The sequence below is a fragment of the Protopterus annectens genome, chromosome 6.part1, assembly GCF_019279795.1.
Source record: "Protopterus annectens isolate FY-2018-M chromosome 6.part1, PAN1.0, whole genome shotgun sequence".
Lineage (NCBI taxonomy): Eukaryota > Metazoa > Chordata > Ceratodontiformes > Protopteridae > Protopterus > Protopterus annectens.
The window spans coordinates 400,295,067-400,313,439 of NC_056738.1; the positions used below are offsets into that span (position 1 = coordinate 400,295,067).

Genomic DNA, 18,373 nt, shown 5'->3' on the forward strand with positions numbered 1-18,373 from the left:
CTGTTCAAATTTAAACTGTGTGAAATGGAAATATGCTATTTAAATGAATGTATTAAGCAAGAATTAGTACCGCAGGGACTAAGGGTTTTTAAGTTCCCTTATGGAATTTACTATGATAAAGTGACTGTAAAGAGATGTTCTTCATCTCACATTGCTGCAGTCCTTACACTTGGGGTAGTCCGCTGTCCTCGGTCGGCCCGAATATCAAAGTATAAGGCTGACGTCGGTCAAGGCGCATTAGACTGACATCAGGACGTCAGGGTACAAATGCGCATGACCGACGTCATATCCTCAGTCTTTTTTGCCGCATGGTCCGATGCAGAAGCAGCGTTGCAAGTGCCGTTCGGCGTTCTGAAATTTTTCGAATTCGGAGTTTCAGACCGAGTCAAAGTTGGCTAAGTACCCGTTGGGAATATTTTAGTTTTTCTTGCCTCAGTGGTTTACCGGATGTCAGAAAAAGTGAATAACTGTATTTCTTGTGGGAAGCAGATACCGCATAGAGATTATCATACTTTGTGTATTCCTTGTTTAGGGCCTGAGCACGACGTTGTTGGGTGTCGCTTTTGTGCTAGATTCAATAAGCGCACTATTAAGAGAAGGTTAGATTGTGCCAGGTTAGTCTTCGGGAAGCGGTGCAATTATAATATGCCGTCGGATGCTCCGACATCCGCTTCTTCGAAGAAGCGCAAGGACAAAGCAGCTAAGCCCAGGCAAGAAGAGCCGTCCGTACCGGACGCCGGTTCTTTAGAGGTGTCGGTGGAGCCGGGGGCTCCACCGGAGGTTTCTCTGGAGTCCCAGGGGGAGACTTTGTTACTGCAGGATGTGGCCTCTCAGGAGGCAGGTCAGGCTGAAGGGGCCTCTCAGGTTACTGTACTCCCCTCCCTTCCTAGGGTGGTTAGGCCTTCTCCTTCTGTTTCCAAGGCTTCTCCCAGAGGCAGGCCAGGTTTAGCTTCAGTTGGTGTCACTCCTAGTTCTTCAGGATCTGTGCCCAAGAAGCATATGCTTAAAATGGCAGAAGATTTGATTACTTTGATTAGAGGTTCTTTGCCCTCCTGATAAGAGACCTAGGGTGGAACCTGAGTTGGGGAGTTTTGAGCAGGCTTCGGATGTTTCAGAGTCTTGACTGAAGACTTGCAGGAGTATTCTCCTTATTCTGATTCTGATGTGGATGATTCTACTCCTTCTGCTTCTCCTCCTGAGGATTTTTCTTTTTCAGAGACTCTTCACTCCATGAGGGAGCATTTTAAGTGGGAAGGTCAGGACTTCTCTGATTCCAGGAAAAGGCTTGGAGAATTTTTGTTTTTATCCCAGCATAGGCCTTTGGCTATACCTCCTGTTCTGGATGTTGTGGAAGATGTGTTTGCAGAGGCTTCTCTTAATCCTGATTCTTTGCCTCCTGCTCCTGTTAAACCGGATAGGTATTACAGGGTGCCTGAAGCTCATAAGTATCTTTTTAAGAGTCCTAGGGCGGACCCAGAAACTGTTAGTCAGGGGCCTAAGGGTGTTAAGGCTTCTGTTGTTAAAAATCCGGTTCCTCCAGATAAAGAGGCCAGGGCTTTGGATAGATGGGGAAAGAAAGTCTATACTTCTTCCACCCTTGCTATGAGGGCTTTGAATTGCCAGTTTCACATGTTGAAATACCAAAACTACCTACTTTCTCAATTGAAGTCTAAGGTAGATGCTCTGGCGGAAGGTATTGAGTGTAAAGAGTTACAAGATTTAGTACATGTTTCTGAACAGGTGGGTAAGCATTCTTTGCAATGTGGTTTTGATGCTGTACAGGCCTCGTCTAGGGTGGCTGCCACTGGGTCAGTTCTTCGCAGGCACGCCTGGCTGAGGGATCAGAATTTATCTGACCATGTTAAGACAAGGATTTTAGATGCTCCTTTACAATCTGATGTGTTGTTTGGTTCACCTGTTGAGGCAGTCTTAAAGAAAATGGAAGAAAGGCTAAGTCTATGCAGACTGTTAAAGATTTTTTGCAGGTTCAGCCTCCGAAGTTTAGTAGAAATTGGCCTACCAAGGGGTGGACGTATCCTTCTTATGATTCCCAGTCTAGGGGTAGATCTAGACGTGGTAGGGGCAGAGCTCAGGGCTCTTTCAGGCCTAGAACAGGGAGTTCTCCTGCACAGTCTTCGGGTGAGGGCAGGGGTCAGTCCTTTCGTAAACAGACCCAATGACCTACCTTTTCAGCTGCCAGAGCCTTCTCGTCTGGCAGCACGTTTGGGAGGAAGGTTGACACTTTTCAAGGAAAATTGGAGTTTAATTACCCAAGACAAATGGGTATTGGATATCATACACCTAGGCTACAGGTTTTATTTCCATACCTTGCCTCCTTTCAAAGGCATGCCAGACGTTCCTCCTCAGCAAAGAATAGAGGCTCACAAACAAATTTCTCTGTTACTTCAAATAGGGGCCATACAGCCAGTCCCTATGCCAGAAGTGGGCCTAGGATTTTATTCTCGCCTGTTCCTAGTACCAAAGAAGGGGAACACGTGGAGACCAATTTTGGATTTATCTATCCTCAACACTTATCTGGAAATTCCCAAGTTCAAAATGTTGACGTTACAACAGCTTTTACCTCTGCTGGGCAAAGATCATTGGATGGTAACTTTGGATCTCAAGGAGGCTTACCTTCATGTTCCTATCAGACAGAGTTGCAGGAAGTATCTGCGTTTTCGGGCTGGGACTTCTCATTATCAGTTCTCTGCATTGCCCTTTGGCTTATCTACTGCGCCCAGAGTGTTCACGAAAGTTCTGGCTCCAGTGATAGCTTTCTTCAGGCTAAAAGGAATACAGATCTATCCTTATTTGGACGATTGCCTGATTCTGGCTCAAGGAAGGGACGAACTTCTTCATCATTTGGAATATGTGATAGTGCTAAGATGCCTGGGGTATTCTGTGAACGAAATAAAGTCCAGTCTAGTACCCTCTCAGGACATGTGCTTTCTGGGTGTAAGACTGAATACAGCATCCCAGATGGCCTTTTTGACCCCGGACAAACAAAAGAATCTCTCCCTTTACTTTCATCAATTGTCTCATCAGTCCAGGCTGACTGCAAGGACAGTCCTTCAAGCCTTGGGGTTCATGGCATCTTGTATTCTGGTGCTTCCCAATGCCAAACTGCATATGAGGAAGCTACAATGGTATCTCAAAAATGTATGGACACAGCACTGCCAGGATCTGGACACTGTCATTCAAATAATACCTTGCATTCAAAAGGAATTTTTGTGGTGGGCTCAGGAATGTCACCTAAACAAGGGACTCTCTGTGACCTGGCCAGAGGCGAGTCAGATTCTAACGACAGATGCCTCAGACAAAGTTTGGGGAGCTCATCTAAATGGAAAGTGGATACAAGACAAGTGGCCTGCCAGACTACAACATCTACATATCAACTTGAAGGAGATGTTAGCAGTCCAGTTTGCATTAATAGCTTTCAAGGAGTTACTTCTTCCAGGGCAGGTGTTGATTCTAACAGACAACACAACTGTCATGTGGTACATCAACAAGCAAGGGGGAACACATTCTTATCCTCTATGCAGGCAAGCAATGATTTTGTGGGAGACTGCTCTCAGTTTACAGCTAAATCTTCAGGCAAGGTTTCTGCCGGGAGCACAGAACTCCTTAGCAGATGTGTTGAGCAGACGAATTATGGATCCCCACGAGTGGAAATTGGATCCTCATGTAGTTCAGAAATTGACAGTGTTATGGGGGAACTCCAGACATAGATCTGTTCGCTTCTCCAATAAACCACCAGCTGCCAAAGTTTTGCACAAAAAGGTTTCATCCCACAGCTTGGAAAGTGGATGCTCTTTCTTTCAATTGGAGCAATCTTCATGTGTATGCCTTTCCTCCTCTGCCTCTCCTCCCAAAGGTACTTCTAAAGGTCAGACAGGACAAGCCAAGGATGATTTTAATAGCTCCAGATTGGCCTCGACAGCACTGGCACCCATTACTGAGAAGTCTGGTACGGGAGCCTCCATGGCCTTTGCCTTCGATTCCACACCTGTTGTCTCAGGAGGACAGTCATTTACTCAATGTCAAGCTTCACTCTCTTCACCTAACAGCCTGGCATATTCTGTTTTGAACCATAGAGGGTCTCAACTTCCACAGCAAGTTTTGAATGTTATTTTGGAAGCTAGAAGGCCTAGTACAAGGAAAGTGTACGCAGATAAATGGAAGAGATTTTTATTTTGGAGTGCAGCAAAGGATTTTGATGTTTCTGAGCCTAATTTAAGTGTGGCTCTTCAATATCTTACTGAGTTACTGGACAAAGGTTTGTCCTTCTCTTCTATTAAGGTTCATGCTGCAGCAATTTCGCTCACTATGACTGTGACCCACCATTGTTTTCTCATCCTTTGTTCAAGCAATTTCTTAGAGGGGCAAAGAATATAAGACCCCCACGTAGAGCTCCTACGCCTGCTTGGGATCTCAATTTTGTGTTGGAGAAACTCACTCTACAACCTTTTGAGCCTGCAGCTACTACTGAGTTGAAATATTTATCATGGAAGACTGCTTTTTTGTTGGCCATTACCTCTGCAAGAAGGGTTTCTGAATTGCAGGCCCTTATGGCGGTTGAGCCTTTCTTAATTTTCCATAAGGGTAGGGTATCTTTACGTACTAATCCTTCCTTTATGCCTAAAGTGGTTTCTAGTGTGGCTTTAAACCAAACTATTCATTTGCCTACTTTTTATGCAAATCCCCAAAATAAAGGGGAAAAGATTTTGCACACTTTAGATGTACACAGGCAGTTGCGATATTATTTGAGCAGAACTAAAGGGTTCAGGCAGTCTCAGCAGTTATTTGTTTCTTTTGCTTTGAGTTCTCAGGGCAAGCCTGTGTCAAAACAAACTATTTCTAAGTGGATTGGGTTTTGCATTGCTTTCTGTTATTCCCACCATGGCAAGGAAATTCCAGCTGGGATTAGGCCTCATTCCACTAGGGCTACTGCCACTTCGACCGCTTTTTTAAGGGGGGTGGCAACTAAAGATATTTTGGAGGCAGCTACTTGGAGTTCAGTGCATACTTTCTCTAAGCATTATCACCTTCCACTTTACTCTAAATCTAGGGCTGGTTTTGCCACTGCTATTTTACAGGGCATTTTGGCAGCTCCTGCTTCTTTATAGTTTTGCCATCCTCCCTTACCTCTGCTTTGGGATTCTACCCAAGTGTAAGGACTGCAGCAATGTGAGATGAAGAACATAGTACAGTTTTGTACCTACCATAAATGTAGATGTTCGAAGATCCACATTGCTGCAGTCCAATTTACCCTCCCTCCTTCCCCTCTGTGTTTACAGGCGGTTGTGTGGGTTGGGTTGTAAATATTGTGTATGTTGTATACTTTGTACATATTATTAGTGCAAGGGTGGTTGGTTGTTTGTTTGCTGTCTTTTGGTTTTGACCTTTCTTTTTAGGGTCTTCTGACATCTGGGGCAAGAAAAGACTGAGGATATGACGTCGGTCATGCGCATTTGTACCCTGACGTCCTGATGTCAGTCTAATGCGCCTTGACCGACGTCAGCCTTATACTTTGATATTCGGGCCGACCGAGGACAGCGGACTACCCCAAGTGTAAGGACTGCAGCAATGTGGATCTTCGAACATCTACATTTATGGTAGGTACAAAACTGTACTTTTCTCTGAAATGTTTGCCAAGTGGGGTTTGGAATTGTTGGTAAAAACTGTTGCTGTTTATGAATCTATGATTATTGGATTAAGGGAAGAAGCGAATATGTTGAATGAAAATATTAATACTGATTTACTGTTTCCCTAGTATGAAAACTTGTATTATAAGATTATTAGTAGAGTGGATCAAAAATGTGACAATATATTCAAGAAAAAAGTTAAAAAGATGGAAAGGGATAATAAACAATGTAAGCAAGGTAGTGCTTATCCCACTGACAAACTGTTTTTTTATAGGCAGCAGCAGGAGGAACACGGTCCTGGAGGGATAGAAAATGGGCCTAGAACTAGTCTCAATATTGAAATTGACATGGATGATATCCACTATGGTGGTAATGATCTTGAGTGCTTGGATGACATTCAGGATTTTCCCATGCCTCGACGCTCGGAAAGAATAGCCAAATGCAGACAAGGGACAAACAAGACTTACAGCAGGGTTGTGAAACAGAATCAGACTTACACCCAATGGTAGATAGTACAGAACAGATTCAGAGTGTTGAAAACATCAAGTATAGTTTGGATGGTTTCAACATATATAATTATTCTAATTTTCCTATTACCAAGGATTTATTTTCATTATTTTTGAAGGGATTTAAGTTTGTACCAACCCATGTGCCGGATGTAGCTTCTGTTATGATTGACCTGCAGTTGTATCTTAGGAAACTAAATTTGAACCCCATTCTGTCAGATAAAGTAAACAAGGGTGAATCAAACAGGGTATTAAAGAAAAGTAGCATGTTTAACCCCCCCATTGCATCCACTTATAGTGGCATATGAGAAACTTGTCAGGGAGGATCTATATAAAACTTGGGGTGAAAAAAGGAAAATTTTTAATAACTTGAACACTAAAGAAAAAAACATCCTTGACAGTATTAGAAATAACAGGGATATAAGAATTATGACCCCAGACAAAGGGGGTGAGGTGGTTATATATGGTGTAGAAGAATACAACAATGACATGCAGAATATTCTATTCCAGGAGGATAGATATTCTTTATGTTCTAAAAATGAAATCAGTATTTTTCATCGGAGATTGGACAGTTTCCTATATGAATATCTGATAGACCAGAGAATTTCGAAGGAAGAATATAATTTCTTATTAAACAAATTTCCTAGGATACCAACCATCTTTGGGATACCGAAGGTCCACAAAGATTTTAGGAAACCACCATTCCGACCCATAGTCGCAGCCGCAGGATCTAAGACACATAACCTAGCGGTTTATGTAGATGTCAAAGTAAAACATATTGTCAACAAATTTCCGCATTTGTTAAAAGATTCCTGGGACTTTTTGGGTCAGCTCAAGCAAGATATTTGGATATCTGATTGTTGGTTTCTTACAGTTGATGTGCAGGATCTTTTTTCTTGTATTCCAAAACTGGAAGGGCTTGATTTTTTTGAGGAAGTTCTTTTTTCTCATTTTGCTTTAAAATCTGATGAGGTATCTCTTTTATGTGAGTTGATAAGCCTGATTCTTGAGAATAATTTCATATTTTTTGGCTGTGAATACTTTAAACAACTGCAGGGAGTTGCTATGGGTGCTGCATGTGCCCCTTTGTATGCCAACTTGGTTCTCTTAGGGTGGGAACAAAAATACATTTTTCAACCTGACATGGAATTTTCATTGCATACTATGGTAGAGTTTTGGATGACATCTTTATTGTGTGGAAAGGTGATGTAGTAGGAATCCCTAGGTTTTTGGAATATATAAATCAAACTACTAGGTATTTAAGATTTACCTTTCAATACCATCAGCAGGAAATTAATTTCCTTGATGTATAGATTTAAAAAAAAAAAAACGGGTTCCACTCCAAGATCTACAGAAAAAATACTTTTTGCAATGCATATTTACATTATACCAGTCACCACCCTATTCACCAGAAAAGAAGTATTGTAAAAGGGCAGGCAGTGAGAATAGCCAGAATGACCACTATAAAAGAGGATGTGATACTGGAATTCCAGAATTTAAGGAAAATGTTTCTAGAGAGAGGCTACCCGGGTTACTTCATTGATTCAATACTACAGGAGGTTGTTGGAAAAATGGGGTACGGTGTACAAACCATTACTGGGTAGCACTAATCACAAATCAGTTGATATTTTTGATTGTGGTAATACTAGGGTTGGTACCAATTTTCAACAGGCATGTGTAGTTCAGTTTAGTCCCTTTTATTCTCAAGTTAAAACAACTTTGTTAAAGAATTGGAATATTTTCAGAACCAATCCGGAAATTATCAGGGTACTTGGTGATAAACCAATTTTTTTCTACCAAAGTAGGTAGTAACATAAAATCTTTGGTTGAGGTTTCTAGAAACTCCAATGGGAAACAGAGAAACACATATGGTAGTAAGCCTTGTGGTAGATGTCATTATTGTTGCTATATAATGCTGGAACACGACATTATTATTAATAATCTTAACAAAAGTCACATTTATTTGAAAAATGGAAACTGTTGTTCCATTAAGTTGGTATATCTTGCTAAATGTACTTCTTGTTCCTCATTCTACGTCGGTAAGACGGAAAGGATGTTGAAGAACAGGATATACGAGCATTTATACGATATTAAATGTGGAAAAAATACTAATGCGTTATACAAACACAGTTGTCTGTGTAGTAATTTTACTGGTTTTAAGTTTGGCATTTTGGATTTTGTTACAGTGGATGTGAGGGGGGTTGATTGTCAAAACAGGTTGCACAAGAAGGAATTGATGTGGCAGCTTCGACTAGCTGCTGACCAAGCCCCTGGCATCAATGAACATCTTTCAATTATGCCTGTTTTGAAAGAGAAGGCAGATCTAGTATAACACAATGGCCAATCTGGTCAGTGAAGTAATTTTTAATATGGAGGAAAAATATATTTTTTTAAAATAATGTTAATAATTATTTTCTTGTATTTTTGTATTATAATTTACACAGAAAAAAAATATATTTTTTAAAAATGTGTTTTTTTCACATATATATTGTAATGGTAAACACGTTCATTGCTGGATGTATATACATATTGGCTTCATTATTCATTATTCATGAGACTTGGCATGTTTGAAACATGATTTGGTAATTGTTAGACCAATGAATACAAATTATTGGTTATTTAAGCCTGAAATTTTATATTTTAACTGTTCTGACGAAGTCATACTGATGAAAGCGCTTAACTAATTGTGGATTAATAAATTTGGACTCGCAACGTTGTGCTACTATTCTTTATTGGTTATACTTTAGCACTTCGACACCAACTGGTTGGACTTAACTTGCTAGTAATATTAGAGTGGGAGAATGCGGCAAAGGGCTTTGCCAGGTCCATATAGACAGTTTAGAAGATTTACCTTTGTCCATGACTTCAGTAATTTTTTCAGAGATGTCAGCTAGTTTGAGAATATACGATCTGCCTTTCATGAACCCATATTTAGTAACATTAAGGGATTGAAGATACCCTGCACTGTTTCAAAGTTGAACTCTGGTGCATTCCATATATTTACATAGGATACCAATGAGATTATGAGTCTGTTTTTTACATATAGGTTCATAGGAGAGGACTAGGCTAACGGTTTAAGGATATTTACAAGCCTAGACAATATAACTAGATTTTACCCAGTATATAGCCCCTAGGGGCAAGAGGATGGCATGGATTTGTGCCTGTACATGGAGTGTCTTACAAATTGCTTATTTCCATAAGGGACATAGACACTACCCCAGCTGTGAATTTGTCATTCCCTGCCCATCGATCCAGATTGCTTTTAAAGAAGGCCAGGGAAGGGCTCTGCTTAATATGAATAGGAAACTGTTCTAAAGAAGGGGCAATCTCTGAGACACGTATCTCTCTCTCTCTCTAGTATATTTTGTTTCATAGGTAGGTACTAGGCTGTTGGCCCTAGGGCCTATATAAGCCTGGCCAAAATGGTACCCTAGCTTTTGCCACCCAAGAAAATTATTTTCTTGTGCCCCTGTTGAGCAGAGCCACAGAAGTGATCTCCGGGGTGAATTTCCTATCTCCCATCCAATCATCAAGATTTCTCTTGAAGTGTGCTAATGAGGAGCTTTGTTTCATATAGCTAGATAGTTGGTTCCAGAGTATGGGAAGTCTCGGGAACAGGAATCTATTCCTCCAGCATGTTCTGTTTATTGTTGTGACATTGTTTAGGTCCCTAGAGCGTGTAGTTTGGAGGGATTGGGATTTCTTTAAGTGGAGCATGTCCAGCAGCTCTGGGTTTGACATAGCTTTGTATGTTAGGCAGAGATCACCTCTGAGTAGGCGATATGTGACTGAGTAAAGCTGGAGTTTTTTGAGACGGTCTACATAGGGCATCTGTTTGAGGCCGATATTCCTCTTTGTGAGGTATTTCTGCGGCCTTTCCAGTTGTTGTAGATGTCTTGTGAGGTACATACCAAAAGGGGTGCTGTATTCCATAATGGGTCTAATGTGTGATGAGTAGAGGGGAACAATGACCCCTTTTTTTTCCTGGATGCGAAACCTTTTGTGATGGGGTGTGCCACATAGAAGGATTTCCTGACTACTGTGGTGATGTGATTATCAAAGGAGAGACTACTGTCCACTTGTGTCCCAAGGTCTCTTATCACACTTTCGGTGTTAAGTAGACTACCACGTGTGTGGTAGTTCATGGGTACAGTGTTTTTACCAAAAGGGATGACCATGCACATTTTGGCATTGAGCTTGAGGCCATGGGTTTGACACCAGGCATCTGTCTCAGTGAGGCCCTTTTGTAGGATGTCCACATCGTTAGGAGTTTCGATTATGGCTCCTAGTTTGCAGTCATCTGCGAACTTCGTTAGCCAAAGACCTCCTGTGTTAGCCTGTACTTCAGAGAAGTAGATACCAAACAGAAGAGGACCCAGGACTGAACCCTGTGGTACTCCACTTGTCACTGGTCTGAAGTCGGATTTGGAGTCCGCTACTTTCACAATGTGGGTACTGTCGTTGAGCCAGTTGGCAACCCATCTTGTGACATAGGGATTTATACCTAGTTTAGTGAGTTTATCTATAATTCCAGAGTGGAGGATGGTGTCGAAAGCCTTGGCGAGATCTAGATAGGCTGTGTGAACCACCTTACCCTCATCTACGTCTTTGGTGACCGCTTCAAAGAAGTCTATCAGGTTTAGCAGACACCATCTGCCTTTTACAAACCCGAACTGGGTGGAGTCCAGAGTTTGGAGATTACCAATGTCATTGTTCATAAGTTCCATGATGATACGTTCCATAGTCTTGCAGACCAGGCTTGTCAGGCTAATGAGGAAGTAGTTCCCGGGGTCCGTGGTGGTTCCCCCTTTGTGGAGTGGAATGACTGTCGCAGTGCACCATTCAGTGGGCATAAAGCCTAAGGTAAGGCTATGATTGAATATGGTACTTAGGTGGGGTGCCAGTTAATTCTGTAGTTCGTGTAGAACACAGCCTGGGATGCTGTCAGGTCCCATGGAAGCTGTGTTCTTGGCTTTGGAGAGTGTGGTTTTTACTTGTGCAGCCGTGATTACAGGAACTTTGCATTCTTCTGGTATAGAGATGGGCCCTTTAGGGGGTATAGAGATGGGCCCTTTAGGGGGTAAAGTTAGCACTGAACCTATCTGCCAGGATGTTGGCAAGATCAGTTGGTTCTGTATATTTAGTACCATTGTGCTGTAACTCAGAGCAGATCTGAGTGTTGCCATTGAGATTCTTGACATAGCTATAGAATGCTTTCTGGTTGTCTTTAGAATCAGTGGCGATTTTGTTTTCATAACTAGCTTTGGAGGATTTTATAAGGGATCTCAGCTTCTTACTGAGGCTGACCAGGAAGTTCCTCCAATCATGGGATTTTACTCTTTTTTGCAACAGTTTCTTTCTTCTGTTGTAGAGTTTGTTTATGGCAGGGGACCACCAGATTGGCTTCCTTTTTTGGAGAATAGCATCTTGGTTCTGTTTGGGATTGCATGATCCATACTGTTGTGTAAGTGCTTATAAAGTGAATTTGTGTAGGATTCAGCAGTCGTACCTCTATTGTCCGTCTGCACAGGTGTCGTGAGGTTTTCCAATTCTGTCTTAAGCGTGAAGTTGGCTTTGGAGAAATTTTTGATGTTGGTTTCCCCTAATGGGGGGTGGGGGCAGGATGTGGATGTCTAGAGTGATTAGCTTGTGGTCAGATCTGACCGAGGAACTGACCTCTGGTGTGGAACACCGGTTGCCCATGTTTGTAATGACCAGGTCTAGGATATTGTTGCCCGTGGTGGGGGTGTGGATAAGTTGATCCAAGGTGTTGGAATGTATGAATTCCAGAAAACGTTGAGGAAAAAGAGTCTGTACATGAGTAGTTTTCCCAGTTAATGGTGGGGTAGTTGAAATCATCCATTATTAGGATGTTAGGTTGTACCCTAATATTTTCCAGTGTATCAAGAAATGAGGAGTGTGAATCTTGGTGCATGGTGGGGGATCTGTAGCAAGCTACAATTTGGATTGCGGTCTTGCCCAGAGTTAGTTGCACTTGGATAATCTCGGATGCATTATGCTGAGCAACTAGCCTGAAGGTGAGGATATCCTTAATGAATATGGACACGCCTCCACCTTTAGTGTTTCGTTCCAGGTTAAGTGGCCAAAAGGTGTGGTATGAATTATAGCCTGGTAATGCAGGGGTGCTCTCTGGAGCCTTGAAACAGGTCTCTGTCACTGCACAGATGTCGATGTTCTCCATTTTAAAGAGTGCCTTGAGTGAGTGCATTTTGAGGTTTAGACTTCTAACATTGAGTAGCATTACCCTCAGATTTTGCTTGCTTGTACCTGTTTGTCATTTGAACCTTGCCTAAAAAAGGCACTATAGGGGTGGCAAGAGCCTTAGCCAGTATCCGGAATCCCAAGAGCGACAGGTGCAAGCCATCTCTGACAAAACATTGTGGTCTGTCAGTCGTGTCATCCCAGGCTGACGGATACTGGATCCCCTTAGAATGACACCAGAAGCTTAGCCAATTGTTGAAGTCAATCATTTTGTCCTTGTACTGTGGTATCATTCTGGGTAATGGCAGGATGCTACTCAGGGCTAGGGTCATGCCTGCCTGGGCTACAAGATCGGACAGCTCCTCCATGTCTCTTTTCATGTAGTCCAGGGAGGTACGTCTCGGGTCATTCACACCTACATGGACACTGACAGAGTCATATTTGTACTTGTTGTGGATTGACCTGAGTGCGTGCATTATGTGGCAGATCCTGGCACCCGACAGGCAGCTGACAGTAACTTTCTTCTTGTTTAGCTTGGTGAGTGGAACATCAGTGTGCCTGACTATAGAGTCACCTATGACTAGAGTGTTGGGTACGTTGTTATGCCTTATCGGCTGTGGTTGAGTGGCACACTGAGTTTGTGGGCTATGTGTCATTTGGGTTGTGTTGGGGGGTGGAGGTTGCTTGTGTTTCTGCTTTGGATGTCCCTTTTGCTTGAGCAGATTTTTATTGATTGCCTCTGCGAATGTAGGTGTTTGTTTTGTGTTTCTATGTGTGTGTTTTGGTGGTGTAGGTTTTGAGGGACAATGTGATGAGTGTGGTGGGGTGCAAGTGTTTACCGTCTCCTGGTGATTGTCTACTCCAGTCTTGGGTGAAGAGAGCTTTGCTTCCAGTTTGGCTGTATAAGTGCATCTCTCTCAGGTTGTAGTGTTGGGTGGTAGGAGGAGAGGGTTGTCTGTGTACATAAGACAATTGTTGCATTGCTCCAAGATGCCCAGATTCATCAGGTAGACAGGAGAAAACACCGTGAGCTGACCCTTAGACATGCCTGGATAGGTGCTTATTTATTAAGTATCAAAAACTGTTTTCCTCTAGACAAGTGAGGAAAGTTGAGTGCTGTAGTAATTTGTAGCTTATTTAGTGCTTACAACGAGTTCCGAACAACTGCTGAGCTCAAAGAAACCGATTTGATTGTTAAAACTAAAACTGGCTAGTTCTGAGGGAAAATTCAAAGAGCAGACTTTATGGTGCCGGGAATAGTTTAACCCTAGCTAAGCGGAAATGCATAAAGTGTTTTTCGATAAGCTACCTGGTGCTTCCCACTCCCACTGATTAGCTAGGCTTCCCTCCAACACAGAATGGCTTTGGCACAAACAGTCCTGAATACAACATATCTGTATCTGGACTAGACTACTTACAGGAAAGACAGGAAACAAGCTTAGAAATAGTTTTCTTTTTTTTTTTTTGTAAAGTGGAAAGGGAGAAAGGAGGAGCAGAAGATAATTCAAGGTTAAGAAACTAAGTGCATTGACCTTCTCAAATGAGGTAATGGCACTAGACTGGGAGGAATGTTCCAGATCAAATTTACAGCAGGGGTGGGCAACTGCAAAGCCACCAAGTATAAGCCATTCCAATAGGGAGGGAGGGTGGGAAACCAAAATCAGAACAAACAAACCCAAACAGATGCTTAACAATTGTAGAAAATTTCCAGTTAATACTTCACACACAGTGAAACTAGCTAGAAAAGTATGTAGCAGACAATAAAAGTGCTATAAATAACTCGTAAAAATAAGCAGAAAACAGGGTACTTAATGTTGTATATCACAGATCAGTTTGCTCAGTGGCCTTCCCCCAATTAGCTCGGTGGCCTTCCCCAATTAGCTCAGTGTGGAGTGAATGTGAGAACCTTGTGCTGTTTTACTTGTAGATGTGCAGCAGCTCCATTGTGGCTGGATTTGTGAGTGTCTTATAGGTCAGGCATAGGTCACCCCTCAATAGTCAGTAGGAGACAAAATAAAGGGATCGGGCTTTTATTCTGTCCATGTAGTTCATGTTGTTTGCACTGTATATTTTCTTTGTGAGGAATCGGAGGTCTTTCCAGCTGCTGTAAGTGCCTAGTCAAGTTTATGCCAAATGGTGCACTGTACTCGAGTATTGGTCTAATCAGGGCTGAGTACAGTGGGACTGTAGTTTCCTTGGATCTGGATGCCATACTTTTACTTATAAGTTGTGCCACATAAAAGGATGTCCTCACTACCGTGGACACATGGCAGTCAAAGTTTAGGCTACTATCTCTGTGTTCCTAGATCTTTAACCTCTGAGTCTACTCTAAGGGGTGTGCTATTGATGTTGTAATATGCAGGGGTATTTGACTTCCTAAAGTGTATGATAATGCATTTTTTGCATTTAGTTTTAGGCCATGGTTCTGGCACCATTCATTTGTCTGATCTAGGCCCTCTTGAAGGATATTTACATCAGTGGGGGATTCAGTGATTGCCCCCAGCTTGCAGTTGTCGGCAAGCATTGTCATTCGGGCCTTCCTCATTTGCTTTGACTTCAGAGAAGTATATTCCAAACAGAAGTGGTCCCAGTACTGAGCCCTGTGACCCATCACAAGTAACTGGCCTCTTGCTGGATTTACCCATTTTAACTGCATGTATCCTGTCCGTGAGCCAATTGGCTATCCATCTGGTGACACAGCGATTTTTGTCCAGTTTTGTGAGTTTATTTATAATACCTGAGTACAGAATTGTGTCAAATGCCTTGGCCATGTCGAATTAGGCAGTATGTACCTTATTCTCATTCATGGCCTTAGTAACTTTCTCAAAGAAATCCACCAGATTCAGTAGGCATGACCTGCCCTGGACAAAACTGAATTGGGTAGTGTCCAGTGTTTGGAGGCTTTCTTTGTCATTATTTATCAGGTCCATGATTATTCTTTTTATGGCCGTACTATAAGACCAGTCAAAGTTCTGGATGTGTAATTTCCTGGGTCAGTAGATGGTTCCCCTTCATGTAGAAGGATGATTGCTGCTGTCCTCCACTCTGTCAGAATAAAGCCAGTCTGGAGGCTGTAATTAAATAGAGATCCCAGTGGGTCAGATAAGTCCTGATTTAAGCTGTTTAAGAGGCAACCTGGTATATTGTCAGGCCCCAGTTGAGCAGTGTTTTTAGCTTTAGAGAGCACAGTGGCAACCTGTTTTTGGTGATAATTGGAGAAGGAGTAGTGGAGAGTATTTCTTAGGGGAGAACTGGGGTAGTGGGGCAGTGAAATTTGAACTGAATGTGCCAGTCAACAGATTTGCTATGTCTTATGGCTGAATATAGGTGATGCCATCTACAACTAAGTCTGCGCATTGTTGGATATTGCCTTAAGATTATGGACATAACTGAAAAAGGATTTATGGTTATCCTTAACATTGGAGGCTATTTCTACCTCAAGGTCTGCTTTCAGAGACTTTAGTTCCCTGATTCACTTATTTAGGTTAATGAAGGACTTGTCACTCTGTTGTGCACATTCCCTCTTACTTCTGGACAGAATAGTCTTTCTTTTCTTGTATAACCTATTAATACCTGGGGTCCAGCAGGGTGGCATGTTTTTGCAGTCTGACCTGAGTTTAGGGTTTATTTCAGTCTGGTACTGCTGTTTCTATGCAGTTGTTTATATGGTCATACAGGGCTTTTGTGTATATCTCTGCATGGGTTTCTGTGTTTTCTGGATTTTGGGGAGTTTAGAAACTACCTGTGCTGTCCCTTAATACAGGGTAATTTACCTTAGAGAAGTTCTGAAAGTTTTTGGGGTTAGGTGGGGGGGGGGCTAATTTTAACTTTATTTCAAGTGAGACTACTTTGTGATCTGATCTTACCAGTGAGGACATAACACTGGGGGAGGGGGTGCAGCCCCCTCCTATATTTGTGAGTATCAGGTCTAGGATATTTGTTCCTGTAGTGGGAATGCAGACTAGCTGCTCCAGGATGTTTAAATTACAAAGTCAAAAAAATCTTTGGCCTGCATATTAGTATACCCTTCCCAGTTAATGGAGGGGTAGTTAAAATCAGCCATGAGTATGGCAGTATGAGTATATTAGTGAAGCCTATGCATTTGTAGTTCCCAAGTTGTATGGTTGATGTGGTTGAGCAGTCCTTACATAATGGCACCACTGCAGAAGTCCCCCAAGCATCTGCATAACCATTTGAGTGTCCAAGGCCAACTAGATTAAGGATGGGCTGAACAAAGCTATGATTAGCACTTACTAGGAAACCACCATGGATGTTGTCTGAGCACAGTGAACTTTTTTAAGATGGTGTTAATAGGACCTGACCTGCAGTGACTTTTTTCCCCCAAGAACTCCACCAACCTCCTGTTCAACACTTTTTCTACCAGTATCTTGTTGACTGTGGTAAGATTGCCAACCTATAGTTTTGCATACCAGGCCATAGTTCTCTAGACCTTTCTTTAACCCCCCCCCCTTCTGAAGTGACATCTTGCATGTCACTTTCCTTTGCCTAGGGATCTGGCCTATCCTTGGGTACAAAATTAGAGCATCACCAGTGTTCCCATCTACCATCTTTCAGAACCCATTGGTAACTCCAATCTGGAGCAAGTATTTAATCTATCTGCTTATTTGTGGTTTGCATCTTCTTCCTGCTTCTCCCTGTGTGATTTCTGTCTCAGCATTCCAAGAAAAACATACCAGATAGTAGCAAAAGCAAAGACTGGGAATAAAAAAAAATGTCAAAAATTATTCTGAAAGGAGGTGGATGTTGTCTTACTGAAAATGAATAGCTTGCATTGGCTCATTCAGAAACACTGACTGTGTACATCTACCTTTACAAGGGCATTTCATTTAAGTTGACTGATATGGCATGGAGGCATATAACACATAATGGTTTGGTGGGTTCTTCACAACAGAAGAGCTGCAGGATCTAGTCCACTGTGGCTGCAAGGAAAACTGGTATTGTTATTCAAGGTCGTGGTCCAATATTTTAACCAAGTCATTGGGGAGATGAATATAGGGATAAAAAAATCAGTATATGTCATTGAAACATTTGAATAAGTGCTGACTAACATGATGTGGTATTTGTAGTGTCTTTGGAGGCACGTCTAAGTGAAATGTAAGTAGTGTAACTTTCCAAGGAAATCGAGGAAGAGCACAGGAATAAATGTTCTTCATCTTTTTAAGGCTGGTGTTACCGTTGGTAGATATAGGATCCTTTAGCTCCTGTTGCACATGAACTTTGTTAATGAATCTGGAGATAATGTTGCACTAACCACACTTAAGGAACCTAGCTCAGACATAACATTCATCAGCTCCATTTAAGATCACAGGCTGCGCTATCACAATGGGTGATTGACATTGCGAAGTGTCAGCATATGAAAAAAAAAATGGTACTAGAAAAGTTATTACTCTGGTGAGTAATTTTGTGTTTCTCTTTTAAAGCATGTGTCGCATACTAACAAAAGTCACATTTCATCAAGTTTTGCTTTGTATAGAACATTTAAATCAGGTATATCTTTAGTATCAACATAACTTTTTTTTTTGCAGCAACACCAATACATAGCTCAGATGACCATGTTCAAAAGAGCGCACACCCAGCAACCTTCGCTTACAGTTCTAATACAAGCCACCCTTCCCATCAGCAATATACAAAAGGATTGAACAATGGTGGCATACAAGAAGGACAGACTTTGATCAACATGGGAGCTCTTGCTAGTGACAGCGTGACAATCAATGCAAGTAAGTTAAAATTTGTAATAAGAAGTAAGATCAGGCTTTGACAGCTAATCGGTCATGCTTATGAGTCAGGGTATGTGTCTGTCTGCATGCAAACGTGTGTGTGTTGTCATGTATATTTCATCGACATCTTCCACATAAATACTTAAGAACAGTTACAAAATAGCTTTTCAGCCAAAGCTCACATGTCACACTGATCCTAAAGCCTAATATTTCTTCTGGAACATGTTGCATAACCCATGCAGTATGTAGAAAACTATTAGTG

General features: G+C 41.9%; 1 protein-coding gene across 1 annotated transcript in view; it reads left to right on the forward strand.

Annotated features, from left to right (window-relative positions):
* ZFPL1 (zinc finger protein like 1) overlaps positions 1 to 18,373 on the forward strand; it is a 630,942-nt gene that overhangs the window by 362,525 nt on the left and 250,044 nt on the right. Inside the window, exon 6 of the mRNA XM_044075813.1 lies at positions 17,920 to 18,111. Coding sequence (XP_043931748.1) covers positions 17,920 to 18,111 — 192 coding nt within the window. The remainder of the gene's footprint in view (positions 1 to 17,919; positions 18,112 to 18,373) is intronic.